The 20,317-nt window shown below is 40.2% G+C and overlaps 1 protein-coding gene across 1 annotated transcript; it reads right to left on the bottom strand.

Annotated features, from left to right (window-relative positions):
- Positions 1 to 2,795: 2,795 nt before the first annotated feature.
- LOC137974608 (14-3-3-like protein 2) lies at positions 2,796 to 15,169 on the bottom strand. The gene is made up of 4 exons (XM_068821520.1): positions 15,011 to 15,169; positions 10,930 to 11,224; positions 6,905 to 7,239; positions 2,796 to 5,279 (listed from the first exon to the last, which is right to left on the bottom strand). Exons 1-4 carry the CDS (start codon positions 15,072 to 15,074, stop codon positions 5,224 to 5,226), a joined length of 750 nt encoding a protein of 249 aa, XP_068677621.1. The 5' UTR covers positions 15,075 to 15,169; the 3' UTR covers positions 2,796 to 5,223.
- Positions 15,170 to 20,317: the final 5,148 nt, after the last annotated feature.

The raw sequence follows: 20,317 nt of genomic DNA on the forward strand, positions 1-20,317 counted from the left end.
CATTAGAACTGTGAACGAACCTTGAGAGAAAGCTTTTCTCATTAAAACGTAATAGGATTTTGACCAAACCCTACGTTACTGGATAAGAGCATTTTTGGCATGACTAACAGAACTCAAGCAGTGCGTGTCGGCAACTCTCTATCCCCCTGGCGCCACACTCATGGAGAAGTCACATAACCAAACTTGGCATGACACTCTTTGCCATTATGATCAACAGATTACTTAGGAAACGGAACTTGTAAAGGCCCACCTTCAACCGACAGGCTTTTCGACCGTTTGTCTTTGTTATGGAAATTCGCATTGCTTATCGTAGCGATCTGACTGGATGAATTTCAGCTTTGGTGGGATTTTCATATATATGAAAATGAGCCATTTCCGAGTTGCTGTTTGTCTCGGTTTCGAAGTGAGTCTTGGTGCTCAACTATTGTAAGGGAAATGAGTTTGATTTGCATAAGAATACGCAACTCATTTCCATTTGAATGGTTGTGCACGAGGACTCGCATTGAAACTGAGGCATGCAGCAACTCGGAAATGGGCTATTGTTCCACGGGCATGCAATGTCTGTAGGGTGGCGTGGCCCCTTAGATGGCCTGGTTTTCACAGGTGACGCAAGCACAAAGCAAAAGCATAAGAGCGCTTATTTTACCACGAAAACGGGGTTGACGCAAGCATAAGCACAAACACAAGGACAAGCATCAAAATTCTTCGTTTTCCTTATGCATGCGTTGTGTGAAAACGAAACACAGCATAAGCACACGGAATTTGCTACGTCTGGGCGATTAAAGAACTCATTCCGAATTCCCCGTGTCTGAGCATTTGAACAAAAATGACGGTTGCTGTGGTTGATTTTGATGCTTATGCTGACGTTTCACTAGCATAAGTTACTTACGCTTGGGTCGCTAGTGTCGGAAAACCAGGCATTAAAAACAAAGTATGTGGATGACACTGGTGTACTTGAAGTGATACCAAGGAACTCCATAAGCATATTAGATCTTGCTGTATTATTTTTGTATTGATCAGATGCCTTGTGCTGATACAGAGGTCCTTTTGATTTCTATTGTTTCGAAAGACATTATGTGATGTGCAGGGGGCAAATTAATATGTATTTGTCCTCTGGGCATCCCATAACAGCTAATTGAAACAATAGAAATCAAACTGGCCGCTGTATCTGCAAAAAGGTCTCGTAAAAAAATGGTCTTCATTTTATGTGGCACTCGTAATTTGTAATGAGGAGACCTGTACAAATATTTGTGATCAAGAAGTTGAGAGGGTGCACGTCTTCTTACAAACAGCTTGGAGTCATCATCAGCGATAGCGTGATTCTCAAACGATCCAGGTCGCTCGTGTCACGAGCAACCTGGACCGTCTGAGAATCAGGCTACATCGGCGCAACCTCGTCCCCAGGGTCGCTCTTCTTCCCTTACAAGGTACGGGACCTGGGGACGAGGTTGACACCAGCGAAGGCCTTACATGTAATTCAGTCATGTTGATTATATCATAGCCAAGGCCTCTAAGCATCTATATTCAATTACATAAGTTTTTGAGTGAGTCTAGCTGTTGTTAACCCTTTCACCCCCGTGGGGTTCCCCACTGACGAGTAAAATCGTCTGGCGTTAGACAGAGTAAAATTCATAAGTGGCACTCTTGGGAGTGAAAGGGTTAAGACACCACACTCGCCAGTTAAAGGGATCTTCTTTGTCGCAAATTTCTCTGAAATGTCTAATAGCGACCACCCAATAGACTCGAACAAAGACCTTGTTGTGAGCGCGTAATTAGTAGATAGAGGGGTACTAAGAGAACTGAGGACTTTTGTACTCTTGGATATTTTTAACTTTAAATATAGTCTTTTTGAAGCGTAATTAATTAATACAGAGCGGTTTTCAATTGAGTGTCGAAAGTAATAAGCGCATTGCTTTGGTTTTGCATTGCTTCACTCAGTGATTGGTTCAAAGTTCTTGCGCCATTTTTTCAACCAATCAGAAGTGACACCCAAACCAATCGTGGCTCGCGCGAGCACACTTTCCCGCGCTTTGTGTCGGCTACGTGTAATTACTTCGAGTTTTGATTGGTTTACTGGATTGCGTCCGTCCCTTTTCTCTACTGGCCAAAGTAATTACTTTGGTTTTGGTTTTACGACACTCGATTGAAACTCGCTCTAATAGAATTATTGTCACTGTAACCATAGTTAATAGATGTAGGCTGGTTATGAAATTCGACAAGTTTCTTTGTTTCATGTTTTTGTTCGCTTTTTTGGCCTTGACCGTGCACAAAACCCGACACAAACACGCTTTTTTCGGCAGGATAACCAATCAAAAGCTTCGACTAATTCATTCGAAATTAACTTGCGAACCAAAAACAAAAGATTGTGCAGGGTCACGGTCAGTTCGACATCTAATTGCGACTGTATTGCTCCTGCTTTTGAAATTTCCAGGATTTCATAACCAGTCCCTAGATTAACTATGCTGTAACTAACATTTGTTAATTCAAGACACGTGCTGCAAGAAAGTGGAATGAACACTTATTATTGTTGTCAATCTCCTCCCCCGAGTCCGCTTTTATTTTGGTCAGCACAAAAAACACGGACTCTGGAAATTTCCAAGCCAGAGTCCGTGTTCTTGGTGCTGACCAAACGAAAAGCGGACTTCGGGGACGAGATTGTATGATTGATATCCTCCCTAGGCTGGCATGGCGAGGCAGCTACTAACCCCTCCCGCCCTTCAATAGAATTTTTATTGACTTTCCAGGAATGGGAAGAAGTCACTTCGGGACCTACAAGATATATCAGGAAGTCCGTACTGTGTTAACATGTCTTTTAATAGGAGAAAGCAAACATCAACTTAAATGGTTTGTGAAAAGGTCTAAATATACAAATGGATATTTCAGCAAAGGAGCTAGTGCTCAAGAAAGCAAAGAAAAAAAAAATACCCCGAAAATATCAAAACATTTGGAAAAGCAGCAAAGAAAAGTCTCTGCTCTGAAGATCAGAGGTGATTTCTATGGAAAAACGTTAAATCATTGTGCCTTTTATTGAATGTGTGGCTCTAAAGTTCAAATTCCGGTCAACAGTTTCATTCTCTTCCAACAAGCTCGATTACCAGCCGCTGTTTCTTGAAAGGAGCCCGCGCTCCTAGAGGGAATGGCGGGAATCTAGTCAAGAACAAAGCATTAAAACCTTGTACAAGTGGGTTGGGACACTGGATGTGGCCCGAAACAGTGAATGTGGCCAATTAATCCATTCTGCTGGAGTGACTGACATCAGTGAAAAATGAAAACTGTGCTTCAGAGTCGCCGGCTCATGAAAGGTTCAGTACATTCTTTCTTTTTCATAACAACATTCAGGCTGACATTAATTAACCAAAATATTAAAAACACGTTAAGACCATACCCAGGCCGAGAATCAAGAACGTCTTTATTTTCCTCATTTGTTTGTTTTTGTGAGTAGTGTACATAAAGGCAAAAGAAATGTAAAATGATTGAAGTCTAACAGGACAACTGACTCAAATACTTAGGGACGTCTTTTTTAATATTAAGAATGTGGTTTTCTTATTGCTTGATACACTGAAGATCAATTCAGTTGGTTGTCAAACTTAGTACACCACAAAACTATAAGAACATGTTTAAAATATTTTCAGGCTTAATTCGCGAAAAAAAAAAAAAAAAGAAACCAAGAATATTCAGCTTCAGTGCCAAATCCCAAAGGGTAATTTCTAAGTAATGTTGAAAGGTGTGCTGCTGTCTGTAGGTCTTCTTATGGCAGCAAAAAGGGGCCAAAACTGGCTCAAAATGATTTCAGAGAAACTACATATTTACTTGTTTGCCAACAGGGAGCTTTAGCAGCGATAACGGCGACGGCAACGAGAACGTCAGAAGTTTGCATATTTAGTAGGCAAAAACAGTAGCTTTGCACGCCCTGCACGTGCGCTTTTCATTTTTGTCCATTTCTTTGCCGTCGTCAGCAACGCAACAACGTGAAATAGCCAAATTTGAGGTTTTATGGAGGACGTCAGCACTTGAGGATAAAATTTCATTTTCTCCCCTAAATTAAGCTTAACTCACACCGGTGTCATTCTTTAGGGACTGCCGCACCATTGTCATGCTAAAAAACTGGGAATAGTCTCGGAAGTGATTACATTGGGAATTTATGTTTTGAGATGACGTTCTCGTTAGGGTTAGGGTCGTCGTTGCTAAACCTCCCTATTGACACCCCTTTACTGCCTTGCTTTCTACGGCAGTTACAAAAATACAAAGCGTATTCAGAGGAATGCAAAATCAACTGCGATGCGTTAGTGAACTACTTCGCTATTGTTGGTACGGTGATAGGCTTTCCTGCAAAACTACTTCTTGCTTTGTTTCTGCAGTACAATAGTTTCTATTTTTTGTTCTGAAAAGCGAGGCCACCTCAATTTAAAGCACCTGAGCAAAGGTGTTTGAATTTCCCTTTTCATCAGCCTTGATCCAGCTACATTTGGATTATTAAATCTCTATGCTCTTATAAAGGCCATTTGCTTTGAAAACTACCAAACAAAGCGGTCGCCCCTCACCAAAACGAGCTTCCCTGTGAGGCACTTCAACTCAAATGTTTAAAAGTGGAGGAGGAAGTCCATTGTTTTCAAACACTACACAAACGTCAGAGGAAAAAAAAAACAGAAGTTAAGGTTTTATTCCTTCTTCAAGGAACCCAATTCAGAGAGTTAGGAAAACTAGTAACAATTTGATGTTTTCTAATATTATTAGTTGTAAAACGAATTTAAATCCTCCTGTAGAAAGCAACTTTGCTTTGATTCAACTATTCGAAAGTTGGGACCCTTCTCCACTTATTGTAACAAATTCACCATCCACATAAAACGTGCCTTGCTTGGTTTTATTTTAGAGACAGTAAGCCGGGCTGCCCAGATGTGTTCCAAAGAAGAACAATGCAAACACAATGACATGGAACTTGGCTAGCAGAACAGCTACATTGTAAAACTTACAAAAAGGAAGAATTTCAATGATCTCTCAGTGAGAGTAATTGGAGCAACATACAGCAGAAAATATCCAGGAAGAAAAATCAAGAGATGTTTTAAGACTCTAGGATGTTTTATGCCTTTCAACTACATCCTTGTTTCATTAGTTAGTTTGAAGGTATGGTATACAACCTATTCACCAGAATATCATGATATCAAAAGAGTTCAAATCTTATACACACATTCAGTCTTGAGTCATAATGGATCAACACTTTGCCCTCTATTGTGCTGCTTCTTCTAGGTCGTCCACTTTAGTGTCTTCATTGTCATTACCATCTGCAAGAAAACATAAAAGATATACAAGATATTTCGGGCAATGAGCAAGACAAGACAAGACTGGAGGCTGCTGGTTAGAGTTGCAGGTCATTGTTTCACCATAGCTGGAACAACCTAAATCTCTTCAAAAAGGCTAACCTTTGGCCTAAATACTATGCTTTAGATCATTTTAAGCTTAAGGTTGGCATTTTGGTAAAGACTTGGGTTGTTTCAGTTATGGTAAAACAATGACCCGAAACCCTACCCTGCAATTTACACCCACCGGTTTCAAAAAGATGCAGTGCCCCTTAGTTTGAATAGGAAACGTTACCAGAATTCTTTGGATTTCTATTGGGGGATAGTCTAGGAGCCTAATTATTTTCTCAAGGCAAAGAAAACTTTATCCAATAGATGTGATAATACTGTTCATTAAAAAGAGTGTATGCAAGCATGAATATGTATGCATGCACTCTTTTTAATGAACAAAACGAAGGACCAAACCTCCTGAGTATTATCACATGACCTGTATTGGGAAAACAAAATGTACAAGCGAAAAAGGTCTACTAAGAACCATTTATTGGGAACAGAGAAAAACACCTCTACACCTTCCACTTCCAAGATCTAAATGATAAGTCTCCTCACTGACTGCTATGCAATCATCTTATTGTCAACAACGGGAATTTGATGATAATGTTACATGTATTTATTTACCGTAAAACCTCTATTAAGCCACCCCCCCCCCCCCCCCCCACGGGGAAGGGGGAGGGGGGCTTATTTATTTCAAGCCTGTGTAAGCATTATCGGTAGCACAAAAGAAAGAAGAAAGAAACAGACTAGAGTTACGGTTCCCTACTTTGTGTTTTGGAACAGGGCCATGACTGCCTAACACGACGTGCACGTTATTTGACACATTTTTATTTACCTGCCGAACTTCCAACACCTGAATAAACTATTTAACAATTAGACCCGTAGCCCTTGAGGGCAAAGGGTCTAATTATCACCCAACTAGTCGGACAGAAAAAGCAATGATAAAGTTAGCAAATGCAAGTTGAAGAAATATCTATTTGGGAATAAAACAAAAGAAAGCGTCACGCTTTTCGCTACTCGAGGACCATTTCTAATAGTCCTCTATTAGCGTAGCCAATTAAAATGCAGGATTTGCATTAGTCCACTAGTTGGGTGATACTAAACCAGATTAGTCTAAATGAACTGTTACTGTAGTGTAATATTATCAAAAGATAAGGAGGAGGGGGTTATTGACCCCCTAAGGAAGATGTAAGGGCAGATTTGACCCTGTCTCACTCCCAGGGGTCAATGGGTTAACGGAAGTACAAAAAGAGTACAATGCCAGGATTTAATTCGTCAACTGGAGGTGTCCTAGGACGCCTGTGAGTCACCATGTTAAGTAGTCAAAAGCCATTTCCCCATGCATCGACCCATTGACTTCTGAGAGTGACACTTCACAGATTTTACTCTCTCTACCGCCAGACAATTTTATTCGTCAACTAAGGGCCTCCATTAAGCACAGTGTTTTTGTGGATGCACCCCTTGGAAATAATCGTAGCAAACCCCTGTTCAGAAAGTTTCATCCACAGGAAAGTATACCGAGATACATTTCATACAATTCACTGTTAAAGAACACTTGCCAGAAGCTTCTGATGTCCATAGGGTAAGATTGTCTCTCAGCAGCTGCATTATCAATGTGCTGTCCTTGTACGAGTCCTCACTCAGATTGTCTAGTTCAGCAATAGCATCATCAAAGGCTTTTTTGGCCAAATCACAGGCTTTGTCCGGCTTGTTCAAAAGCTCGTAGTAAAACACAGAGTAGTTTAAGGCCAATCCCAGACGGATTGGATGTGTGGATGGAAGGGCTTTAGCAATATTGGTGGCATCCTCATAAGCCTTTTGGGCCTTCAGAGAATCATCGTCTCTATCTTTGCCTTTGGCTATTTCAGCTTCGTAACGGTGGTAATCTCCCTTCCTGTTAGAATACAGAAAGTGCCATAATGTTATAAGCATAAGAGAGGGCACGTCACACACTGCTTTTTAAAAATTCACTCAAGCATGACTGATTAATTATCCAAGATAGTGATCAACAAGCAGCAATACAGAGATAGAAAAAGATATTTCTAGTGCGAAAAAAAAAAAAAGGTTATGGGGATTAAAAAAAGAACAGAACAACAGATGACATCATTTTTATGACATATTATGGACACAGCCATAAGGGTTTTTTTTTTTATTGAACAGAGCTCAGTCGCATCCGCGGTTGATTGATAAATCATTTTCATGTGCCTAAGGCACCATGCCTTTTATAATGCATCTTCGTGTTTAAATCTTGGTATCACAGAACACATTAATCTACATTCAAGTGATGACCCATGAGTTTAATCATTTTAAAAGCCATTATCCCTCCACCATTTGCTTGGTCCACATAGAAACCAATACCTTTTCCATGGCCTTCACGCAGTTTTTGCATCTTTGTTGCTCAGCAATGTAAACGCTACGTTACTGAAAGATTTCTGGCTGGCTGGCTGGTTGACTTACTGACAGTGAGTGCTACACAATTAAGATGCGAGAGTAAGTCATGAGACAGTCAGAGTAACTTGTGTGACACAGTTTGTTGAGAAAATATTTCTAGATGTACTGGAGAAGTGTCTTCCTTTGCTTTGTCTCTTGACTTCTCGGCACTTTCGTCGAGGTGAGTACACAGGCTTTATGTTAAAAATGCTCACTGAAACTTTGTTGATAGGTGTTACTTTTTCATTTGATGGCTGTCGCTTGTTAAATACCCTTAAGGCCGGTTTACACGGTGCGACTTGTCGACCTGATTTTTGGCGGCGGCTTTGAAAAAAATCGGGCCGACATACTGCAACAGATTTTTTATGTCGGCCCGATTTTTTTTCAAAGCTGCCACCAAAAATCGGGCCGACAAGTTGCACCGTGTAAAGTGGCCTTTTCCTGAGTACCACTGGCGGATGTGTGATGCGATGGACATGTTATAGATTGTGTTTAACGGCCTTCATTATTTTTCTTTTTAGAACCAGTCTTACTGTGAAGATTTGTGAGTTCACTACTGTTAGTTCTGATCGCTCAGGGACCGCGGTGTTCACGTTGAGCATTCTCATTCTGTGTACGTAACAAAGTTAAAAATATATGAAGTAGTTGTATTTCTGAAAAAGCTAAATGAAACCCTTGTGCTCGTTAAAAATCTGTTAAACGAAGCCATTACGCTCGTTAAAACAAACTCGCCCAATGAGGCAAAACAAGCTACAGCTACCCGTTCCAACAATCATGGGAGTAACGTTTGAGCAATACCATGTCCGTATTGGTATCCGTAACAATTTTGTAACAACAAAAGCTGCTTTAAAGTTAGACAGTATTATCTGGAATACAAGGTCGATAATAGTTTTACTTACTCGAGCAGTATACTTATTGGGCTGTATTGTTTATGTGGCTTTATTGTTATTAATTAAGAATAGCTAATGATGTTGAGGAGAATCCTGGACCTGCTTTGTTCAGTATAGTTGATCCAACCAAAACAAACTGTGCATAGTTTAGTCAAGCTAATGCAAGAAAATTTGGACAGTACACTGATGGTAAACAATGTGTGGCTTTGCCACTGACTACTGCAATTGTACACACGTGGGTAAAAGATATTACAACATGGGATTCATCACTTTTAAATAAATTATTATCTATTGGAAACAATTTATATGCTTTTATACAAAATTCACGGTTTTGAATTCTTTTGTTCATTTAAAATTTCAACATTGTGTGGTGACACATTTATAAAACAGACTGTACACCTACATGTAATTTAAATTTTACAAAGATAAGGTCACATGGATTACATAATTGCATAACAAACCGGTAAGTATTATTGTAACCAGTTAACATTAATATTTCACTCCGGCTCTTTCCCCTGCCTCTTAGTGGCTGAGGAAAGAGTTAGGGTAGAAGGTATGTTGCCTGTATGTATGCAATGTAGATGCATGTACACAAGTGCATGCCTATTTTTCCTTTCGAAATGGAAAAGTTAACATTTTAAAGTTTCTATCACCTCAAAAAACCCTTTTCTGCTATAACTAATCCTCTTGTTTGCTAAACTACAGTCCCCTTAATTCAAAATCCCTGTTTGAGGTTCCACGAAAGTTGAACTATATGTAGTTGTAATCATTTTGATCTATGACAACCCAAGGAAGGGGAATGGGTTTAATAGACCACAATGACATCACATACTACTTTGCATAGAGTTCTTAAGTGGTGACATCATAAAAATTTGATCACTTTCGAGAGTGAAACTAAGATAATCATGCCCTGTTCACATGACGAGGGCAATTGCAATTTTTTTTTCTCTCCTGCTCTCCTTCCTTCCCTTTTTCCTTTCTTCGGCAATACGCGGAGAGCCTTTACCGAAGACTGATCGCACAATTAAGTCTGATCAATGTGGCAATGTCATGCCTTTTTCCTTTCTTCGGCAATATGCGGAGAGCCTTTACTGAAGACTGATCGTACAATTAAGTCTGATCAATGTGGCAATGTCATGCCTTTTTCCTTTCTTCGGCAATATGCGGAGAGCCTTTACCGAAGACTGATCGTGCAATTAAGTCTGATCAATGTGGCAATGTCATGCATTATAAATTGTGGTAAATTTGGGCTAATGTTTGTTGGGCATTGCTTTAAGAATATTTGGTGGCTCGTAAAGGAAATGAAATTATGGGATTTGTTGAGATATTTTGAAACAACAATATCTGAAAAGCCTAGCTGACAAAAACTAGCATTGTGGGGCAAATTGCCTCGGAGATACTAGTCCTGTTTTGCTATGTCGACTCCATACAAATCCTTCTAAATTTGACTTGATTTCTAATGTTATGAACTGAGTCAAATTTAGAAGGATTTGCATGGAGTCGTCAGAGCATCACTGGGCTAATACCTCAGAAACATTTTGCCCTAAAATGCTAAGTTTTTGCACAAGAAGACTCAACGAAGTTTACAATGCCAGTCTGATAAATAACACTCGTTAATTTTGCTGTTATATTGTAAAACTTTGCAAAGAACACAACTACCCACTACATGTTACTGGAAATAGGGACAAAACACCACTGATCTTCGATATGTCGCCTAACCGAACGGATCAACATTACACCGCAGAGAAGAAATGTCACGACGAGAAATGAGAAGAATCACGTAACTGTTTTTGTTGGTGCGTGCTGGTGATGGATCAAAATTAAGACTAATGGTGATTTTCAAGAGGAAAACGGTGCCTAAAGTTGAAAACAAGCACAGGGTTATCAGTGACGCCCAAGAGAAAGGCCGAATGAAGAGTTTGGCGTGCTCCATGTGGTGTACTGGGGAGACAAAGAAGCCTGCTTGTGTATGCTTTCGAAGCTTGTGTGACAGACAGCATGAAAGCAGCATTTGCAGAGAAAACACCAATTGATTTAGCAGTAATTCTTGGCAGATTGAACTCAGTTCTCCCAAGCCCCTTTAGGTTTCTTTAAATAAAGGCATGAATAGGAATGATGGGAATGGTAGGCAGAATCCGATTCATGCCAATTTTCAATTTTGGTTCGCAGTTGCAATAACTGAACCAATCACTAGCCACTGGGATTGACAGCCAAACAGTTAATTTCAGAACAACTGGTCACTTGATTTGTTACAGGTTACTTACATTTTGTTGAAAAAAACTTTGGATTCATCTGTAGTCGACTTAGGGATGAGGGACTCTTCCAAAGCTCTGAGAATTTCTCCACATATGTCCCTGAGTTCCTTTTCTATATTCTCCTTGTACTTCACAATGGTGTCTTTGTTCTTGTCAGCTCTACTTTCCAAGGAACTTAAGATGCGCCATGCAGCTCTGCGCGCACCAATTACATTCTTGTAGGCTACAGACAAGAGGTTTCGTTCTTCAACTGAAAGTTCACTTTCTGCTGCATTTGTCACTTTCTTCATAAAGTCAGCCATGTCTGAGAGAAAATCAATGTGATTTTGTATACAATTTAGTTTCTTGAATAAGCGACAAGCTTGCTTTACAAAACATAAATGTAGGTTGTACAGGTCGCTGCATGTAGATTTTTGACAAATACATGTAAAATCAGGGATGAAAATTACTTTTTTTACCTTTAGAGAAAAGAGCTAAACCATTGCCGGGTTTTGGAATGAGAAAGGCCACCCACGCCTTCCAGAGGCTTCACCTGGAAGACTGAGTCACATAAAAAACCTTGACTAGATCTTGAACTCTGACTAAGTAGGACATCACTTTAGACCATACAAGTGGAGAAGGCAGTGTACTGTGTCGACCTTGACTTTTATGCAGTTACATTTAAGACTTTTAAATCAAATGACCCTCATGAAAGGCTGCATGGCCTCTTCTCATGCTAACATTAAAACATAAATGTAGCTAAAAGGATAGAGTAAGCTCCACACGTTTTAGCTGCCTATTTAGTGTTAGTTTTTTGTAGTTGTTGGTGTTGTTGCTGTTGTAATTTCCTGCCTTTTAGCACTTAAAATTTGTTTTTTCTTTTGTTACACTGTTTGCGCGCGCATTACTCGATTGTTTGCATTTACTATTGTTGTAATGTTTACCGGTAATTTAAAATTCTAACAGCAATGCATCAATGTAAGTTCAAATGGACCTCTTCAGCTTGTACATTTTGTTTTCCCATTTCAGGCCATGTGATGTTACTCTAGGGAACAGTTTCTTTCAAATGTCGTGTTATGCACGTGCATATGTACATGTATGCATAACCAAGGCTGCTGCCTAAGAAAATTTTAAAGGGGCCCTCATAGCTAAATGCTGAGAACTTAGGAGCCCAACATATGAAGTGAAAGGTGTTGCTGTGAAAAATTAAGGCGCCCAGAGCTATTCTTTGGGAGCCCCAGGCTACCGGGCTCCTGTTAGGCAACAGCCTTGATAACTCATGAAAAAACAAAAGGAAAATTCCCTTGGGAACATCACATGGTCTGAAATGGGAAAACAAAACATACAAGTGAAAGAGGTCCATTGTAACACTGACACAATATCAAATTCGCACCGTAATAAACACTCGCAACTGAAGATGATCACTGATCGATCAAAACGTATCTTGTAAACTCAAAGCTGTTGTCCATTTTTTACAAATACTAGTTTGTCTGCTTTTACCCAGACATTTTTTTCCAATCAAAACAGATTTTATTGTGTGATTTCACGAAAGTGACACTTCGGAAATTTTCACAACCAAAAATGTTACGGAACTGATATCTTGTAAAAAGATTTATTTCTAGGTCACCTTCAACCTTGTATAGAGAAAAATCCAGAAGACCTCACGGTTTTGATTTTAGAATATCATCAAATGTTCAAATTCTAACTGCCTTCCAAATAAAATTCTCATTAAAGACACCTTGCATCTTTTAATAATAAAATGTACACAAAAGGATAATTAACTCAGGTCCTCAAGAGAGATCCTTAAGCCCATGGAGGAGGGGAGCTGTAATCTGGATACTGAGAACTGAAAATACAAGTGATGGGCTCTAGAGTGATGTGAAGAGGTACACCACAAGATTTCGCTTGATGTGGATTTCACGCCAAATTGTTTTTCTTCATTCAATAACCTAACTACAACTGCCGATAAAAAAGATCAGGGAATACTCTATATTATTGTGTGCACCTTTGCCCCTTTAAATTGTAAATGTCAAAGTAAAATAACACTAACAACTGCACCGAATCTTTGCACAAGTTGCATCTTTACACAACCAATCATGACTCAAAATCCTCAACAAGATCCCAGGCCCTTGTTAAAAATATGCGAGGTTTGTTCGCATTTTAGATACGTTCTCGGAGCAGATATTAAATTGTTTTTGTACAAAAACGCTTCTTAGACCATTACAGTTTAGATTTTAAAATAAAAAATAGTGGTGAAATTTTAAGTCATGGGCACTTTAAGGTGAAAGTGTCTCTAAAACACACATTCTTAACTCCTCGTCAGATCCGCTCAGACTGTATGTATGCCCTCTAAATGCCATCTCTCTCTAGACCAAACAGCCAGCTATAAGCTGAAGGAGGCTTACACAATGACAGCAATGATTCATAGCCCTGGGATGTACATGTATAAAATATCCTAATTTAAAATTCCCAGGAAATAAAGATATGATTTTCTTTCCCTCAGGGCCAGTCATTAATAAATATTATTTACCTTACTACATCTCTCAGATAGTACTGGAGCTATGATGCACCATTTTCCAGCATTTTGATAGTTTATGTGAAATAAACTTGTGAAACTATAAAATTAATCTTGCAAGTGACTATTTCAAAGCCCCAATAAGATTTTTTTTCTTTTTCCAGATTTTTTTGCATGACAATCAATTGTGGCGCTTGAACGTTTTATTTGACTTCAGCTAGTTTCCTTGCCACCTGCCTTATTACACCAGAGATACAATAAATATCTTCCTAACCTAATTTTCTCGGTCTGTCATGTAAGTAATCCTCGTTTTTTTCCTGTTGATTTATGGCCCACTGGGTCAAAAATCAAAGGAAAAAACTCTGCAAGTAACCAACAGTACAGACCTCGACCTCGGTTACTAAGACGTATATCATGAAATTTAAAGTATTTTTGTGATTAATCTAACTTCCACTGTTTGCATCTTACAAATGTACCAAAACTAAAATTTGGATAGATTCTTTAAAACCCAACAACTTATTTGAGAGTATGTGCAATGTGAATTATGTATACATGGTACACATAAAAAGATGCTGCTACAGGAAGACCTATCTTCCAGGTTTTCGGATATTGCTCCCAAATTTGCATCACAGAAAGAATGATACCATCAAAGTTTAATAACCTTCTGAGGTTTAAAAAGCTATAGCAGCCATTGGAAATTCATAAATACGTAAAACGAATCCATGCTTTTATCCATTCTCACCTGGCAAAAATACAAAATAATTGATAAAATGAAGTCAACAACAAAATGCACTGAAAAAGAAAAAACTTCACTCGTGTACACGGAAATGTTGAAAGAAAAAATGGTTTTGATTGCGCGAAGAAGCTCGATTATATGACTAAACCAATTAGCAACCCCTTTGAGTTTGTTCGGAATGGCCTCGCATTATAAGAAAAGACGAAATATTTTTACATGTGAGCTTGTCATCACTTCTGTACGCTCATACACAAACTTAAAAAGTTGTACGAGTGCGTAATCGGTAACCATGAGACAGGAAAAAATGTTAAAGAATAGATTTTTAATGGTAACTGATCCCTGAAAAATATTTTACCAGTAATCTCTCACATATCACAGTCAATGAATTTAAATTTGCTTTTTACGTACAAAGCCGGTATTTAAGACCGACGCAATGGAATGGCAGTAGCCATGAAAATGCTGACAAACAGCGTAAGCTGACCATAATTCCTCTACTTTGCGACATTTAGCGGTAAGGAAACGTTTACGACCGACAACGTTCAACCGATGCGAAAAATACGATTCAATGTAAGACTTAATTCAACATATCATAAACACGTTTCGTCGGCGACCATGCTATGGGTTGAACCCATCGATCGCCAAGGCCATTGGATATCAAACACGCACGCAAATTCGCACTGGGGAGATCTCGGAGAAGATACAAAAACGAAGGACAAGAAGATCACTGTGATCGAAGTCAAAGCGTTGCGTTTTTCCGTACGCAAGATTTACAACCGAATTAAAACGACGGCATTATCATAACGAAGTCACAATTCTAGCCTGGATAACCAACCGATAGAACCAAAAAAGACCCCACTTACCTTCATAGCGTTCAGCCTGCTCGGCTAGCTTGGCCATAAAGATATTATGCTCTTTACCTTCCATTTTCTGAGGCAAGAAAACGAAGAAAGACACTTTACCGCGTTACTTCGCTCAACGAAGGACGACCAACCAAGGGCGTTGACTGTAACTAGCGTCCAGGTCTCTGCGCGATAGTTTTTCAAATGGCGCACGTACGACGGAAATGAAGAACTCTCGTAAAAACCAATAGCAGAAATTTCTAATTCCAAGCTTCATACGTAAGTCGATGCTTTTTCTCTTTTGATGCCACGCTTCGGTACAAACCATAGACATGAAATATTGACTATTTGCTATTGAACATCCACGCATTTTGTAGGGTGTGTGCAAAAACGAAACTCCCGCCGGAAATGGCCGATACATATGTTAGATTAGGCTGATTTAGGAACCGTTCTGTTGCTAAATCAGCCTATTATCTTTTCGGAGGACGGATACAGGAACAGCTGTATCCCTTTTCAGTTTCCTGGGAAATAGTTTGAATAAAGACTGAATAACAACCGCCTCTGCAATTTGCAGACAAATGCGATGTCGGCATCAGCAGAACTCGATCCTTGCGTACGAACTGAATTCGAAAAGTACTCGTCAAAACAGTCAAATCAGACTCCTGGTTAGTCAGTACACTCAGTGTGATAAAGACAGGGGTATTTTGCAGAACGCCGACGTTGCAAAATCAGTATTTGACGGAAATAACTGCATATATACCCAACAATAACTAAAAGCTAACCATTTTAGAAATCCGCCTTCCGGCTGCAGCCACCATAATTGAAAGCTAACCATTCGGCGTTCGGTTTTGTGGAAAAACCCCTGCCCTGTGACAAATAGCAACCGAAAGAGTTTGAGGTTTTTCCTGGCAATCGATCGCCCACTCAGAGCCCTGCCGACTGTGTTTGGGCCCGTTTAGACAAGTTTAGCGAGCGTTAAAATGAGAATTGTGTGACCGAGACAAGTTGACCTAACTTTAATATTATGTATGAATTTAAAGAGTCAAAAGAGAAAATATATATATATATATATCCTCATTTGCTATTCTTTCTCCCCATTTCGTCTTTTTTTAACGTATAGTTGCGTTTCTAAACCTAGAAACTGCAGCTGGACCGACAATCAACTGAGTAATGCATAGTTTGAATAAAAAGCTATTGTTTTTAACGAGAGTTTCCGTTGGCTGCGGTGAGGATTTTGGCGGGAAAGAGCTTTTCATTAAAAAGCGAAAGCTAGCAACATACATCAGCCCCCAAACAATCTTTTGTCCAGAGTCGTCAGGCTCTTTGGTCGGTGGGTTGTCGCAGATAATGGTACAATTTTCCCACAAGACCTGGGATAGTTTCTGGGCCGGCGCCGTAAAAGCCAATCAAAAAAAAATTCAAATTTTTTCGATTATCCCAGAGTCTCTCCTGGTAACAGAGCCTGAAGACTCTGCATGGGCTCGAGATTGTGGCCACATATCTCCGCTGACAGAAAAGATATGGCGCGCCTTTCCAGTCAATGCATGTATTCAAGCAGCTTTATTATGTAGTGCATCTATTACATTTCTGTGCCGTAATTTTATTTCGTTTTTGTATGTTTAATTTTTTATTTTACTTTGATATATTTTACATCTCTTCCCATTAATTTAAATATAAGTGTTAAGCACATTTTGTTGTTGTTGTTGTTCTCTTTATTTTATATGCGTTCTATATGTATATTAGGCTGATTTAGCATCAGAACGGGAACCGTCAGTGGCGACGGCGCGCGCAGAAAAAACACCAATGAGAATTCAGAATAGAATAGACTCCACTCTTTTCTTCTCTATTCTAAATTCTCATTGGTAGTTTTGCTGCGCGCGACGTCGCCACTGACGTTCCCGTTCTGTTGCTAAATCAGCCTATATATTTGTGCCCCCTGGGAGGAGCTTATTTATTTCAGGCACGTTTGAGAAGGAAGGGGGGCTTATTTTAGAGGGGAGGGGGGGGGGGTTAATTTAGTGAAACGCATTACCAGTAACAAAAAAAAAAATAAAGAAACAGACTCGAGTTATGGTTTCCTTTGTGCTTTGGACCAGAGCAGTGACTGTCTAATATGGAAATTTGAGTGATACAAGGTATTTGCAACATTTTTATTCAGTAGCCTGTGTACAGCCGCCCACTCTCCGAAAAAAAAAAGTCGGAGAGGAGCGTCTGTGATTTACCGTTAGTAATCGTCTTCCGGAATAATTTTGCAGAGATCTACGCTGACCAAAATTTGCGTGGCTCATATTTCGTTGGAGCTAAATTCTCAAAATGGTGGTCAATGAGGTAGATTTCAAACGTCTATCGAAGAGCGTCTCCCGATAGTTTTAAGATACCTTGGCTTTATAGCATAGAAGCACTCTTTAAAGGAAAGGATGTATTTGCAAGTCTTCCAACCAAGGTACGGCTCTGATCTTCAGAACAGCACAGATCGTTGCCGATGAGCTGTTATTTTCGGGTGATGTAGCAGCCTGTTATTTTCCTCGGTGTGTTCACATCTCAAATCTTCCAGGGCATCACGCTTTGTAGATTGTGCTTGAGAATGACTAGGCTGGTCCGAGCAAGGCGTTGGGATTACATTGACTGGTAAGGAATAGCGGGAGACGTTTTCGAGTGGACAATCTTTTGAATAGTGCTATATTCACCTCGTGAAGAGCGCTTTCGTTTTTACAAATGTACGTCGAATCGATTTCCACTTTACACTCCATAGATAACAATTCCGCTCGTACTTTAAAAGAAAAACCTCTTTGACAATCAAAAAGAGTTTATTCGTATTTTGAACCGTGCTCAAAGTACACACGAACTCATCGTAAAATCTCTCACAGTGGTTCTCACGGTGTTGATGTGGACTCGTTGTTTCAATGATGTAATGATCGATGGGTAATAACCAATCAAATCATTTTCCACACATTCCAGTAAAAATCACGTGGTATGGAACACGATTATCAACGGTAAACCACAGACGCTCCTCTCCGATTTTTTCTTTCGGAGAGTGGGCGGCTGTACACAGGCTATTATTCAGTTGCGGGAACCAAATCCAAACTTCCAGTATGTGAATAAACCATACCGGATCAATCCACATGAAGTGTTGCTGTCGTGATTAATTCCTACAGTCTATCATTCGTTGATTTGGTTATGAAAAATAAGGTGGGGGGAGGGGGCTTAAAAGAGAGGGGGGGGGGGGGCATATTAACTTTCTTCCTCTAGAAAGGGGGGCTTATAATTATTAGAGAATTTGTCATATGTTTTTTCCCTTCTAATTAATTATGCAACACATGATTGCATTACCGCGAGTCACGTGGGTCATTTTCCGCTATTATGGTTTCTGGGCACACGGAGGAAGAACTGTCCAACCTCGTTCCCAGGGCTTTTCACCGCCGAGAGTAGGACGGGCCCGTCCCAGGGCTCTCGGCGGTGAAAAGCCCTGGGAACGAGGTTGAGAACTGTCAAGCACATGTTGTGCGGCCACGCATGCCTTGCAGGTTTTGAGTCGTTTGAGACCTAGCTTTTCAAGAAACGTTGCCCCTAAGCTGAGTTCAGAATCGTCAGTCTCTCTTTTAGACTTTCTCAAAGTCCTTTTTTATGTGGTCCACAGTTGTGGGGGAAATGGAGCACGCCAATTAGGGACCTTTAGAATTTAGATAGGAGGACGAGTAAGACTCCGAGTACGAGTTTTCCGTTCTGAGCACGCGCACTTCGAACAATGTCAGCCTGCAAACTTTATGCCTAATTGCCTGCTCCCAGTAGGGTCTTTTTTTCAGGGCCAATAAGTGGCTCAAGAAACATCAGACCGAAAGCATACATAAGGCGCCTCTGGCAGCTGCTATGCGGACCAATGTTGGAGCCTGTTGGAGCACAGCACCACAGGCAGATGTAATTAGTTGCGGGCCATTTTTTATGAGGGAGGAAGACTGGAGTACCAGGAGTAAAGCTAGAGTCAGGTTGAGGTTAGCCTGCGAGCGCAGACGTATTTCCGGCGGTCGTTTCTGTCCCTCGAGCTATTAGGAAGCTTAAGCATGCGCGTTTTTGAGACGCGGACGGCAACCGGAAAAGAACATTTCGCGTTCCAGGACAGTGGTGTCTCCCAGATTTTTATACTTATCATCTCTAATGGATAAAAGATACTTAGAAATGTAAATGTAGCTGTGTGAAGACAAGTTAAAAGGGAAAACAGCTCACTTCCGGTTGCCGTCCGCGTCTCAAAAACGCGCGTGCTTAAGCTCCCCATTCGCCGGAAAATACGTCTGCGTTCGCAGGCTAGGTTGAAGCAGCCTCCTCTCTCTTCCTTCCTCGAGGAAGGAAGAGAGAGGACCCTGGGAACGAGGTTGAGGTTGAAGTTGACTAACTCTGTCTGACGTACCTCCTGAAATAACTCCACAAAATATTGAAAACAGACTGAAAAGAAAGTACCAACACTCAGGGTCTTTAAATAACTGAGGAGAAAGACCCATACAACTGAGAAGAAAGTGCTGCCTTTGTAACTACATCTGCAAATGGTTAGACTTTCAAGTCTTCTCGGATAAGGACAATAAGCCGGAGGTCCCGTCTCACAGCCCTTGTTCATTAACTCTGTGTTTAAGATCCCACACACTATTTGAAAGAGTAGGGCACGGAGTTGCCGGTGTTGTGGTCTGACCTTTCCAGCATGTGGTCGGCTTGGCAGGATTAGCTTGAAGGGCTTCTGTGTGAATGAGACCACAATTGTGTAAAACAGCCAGAAGTCCGGCTACTTAGCCAAGTGCTGGAGGCTCACTCAAACTGAAACTACCCTCTGGCGAAATGTCATACAGCAGCTTTATCCCATTTTTGATTAAACACTTTGTATCAACATTGATCTTTTGTTTAGATTGTGTAAAATGGCATAATTCAACTGTTCTATGAACATCTGCAAAGTTATTTGATTAAGTATTATTACAAATTACATATTGCCCGTTTTATCACGAAACGTAACATTGTAATCGCGTAACCAGGCCAAAGTGTTCATATGGCACCTTTTCCATCCCGGTAACTGAAATCGTAGATACCCAGAAAGCCGCCACCGTACGTACACAGCGGAATGTTTAGGAAGGTTTTATACACTCGGAAACTGAGCCAGTGCAGCATGATCACTTAAATATAGCCCTTATTCATAAATGGCGGTCACATTTATTTTTCTTTCTTTGTGCAAATTAGCTTACCAAGCCTCATTTTAGAGCAAGAATTCTTTTCAATTCACTGTATGGTGTCGAGGCTCGGTAGGCTAATTTGCACTTCGACAAAAGAATTATAAATTGACCGCTATTTATG

The sequence above is a fragment of the Montipora foliosa genome, chromosome 11 (genome assembly GCF_036669935.1).
Source record: "Montipora foliosa isolate CH-2021 chromosome 11, ASM3666993v2, whole genome shotgun sequence".
Lineage (NCBI taxonomy): Eukaryota > Metazoa > Cnidaria > Anthozoa > Scleractinia > Acroporidae > Montipora > Montipora foliosa.

Excerpts from the sequence above, each read along its gene's own strand:
- LOC137974608 (XM_068821520.1), bottom strand. The coding sequence starts at position 15,074 with ATGGAAGGTAAAGAGCATAATATCTTTATGGCCAAGCTAGCCGAGCAG. Across the intron at positions 11,225-15,010 it reads GCAGGCTGAACGCTATGAAG|ACATGGCTGACTTTATGAAG; the intron begins GTAAGTGGGGTC and ends ATTTTCTCTCAG. Across the intron at positions 7,240-10,929 it reads AAAGTTTTTTTCAACAAAAT|GAAGGGAGATTACCACCGTT; the intron begins GTAAGTAACCTG and ends GTATTCTAACAG.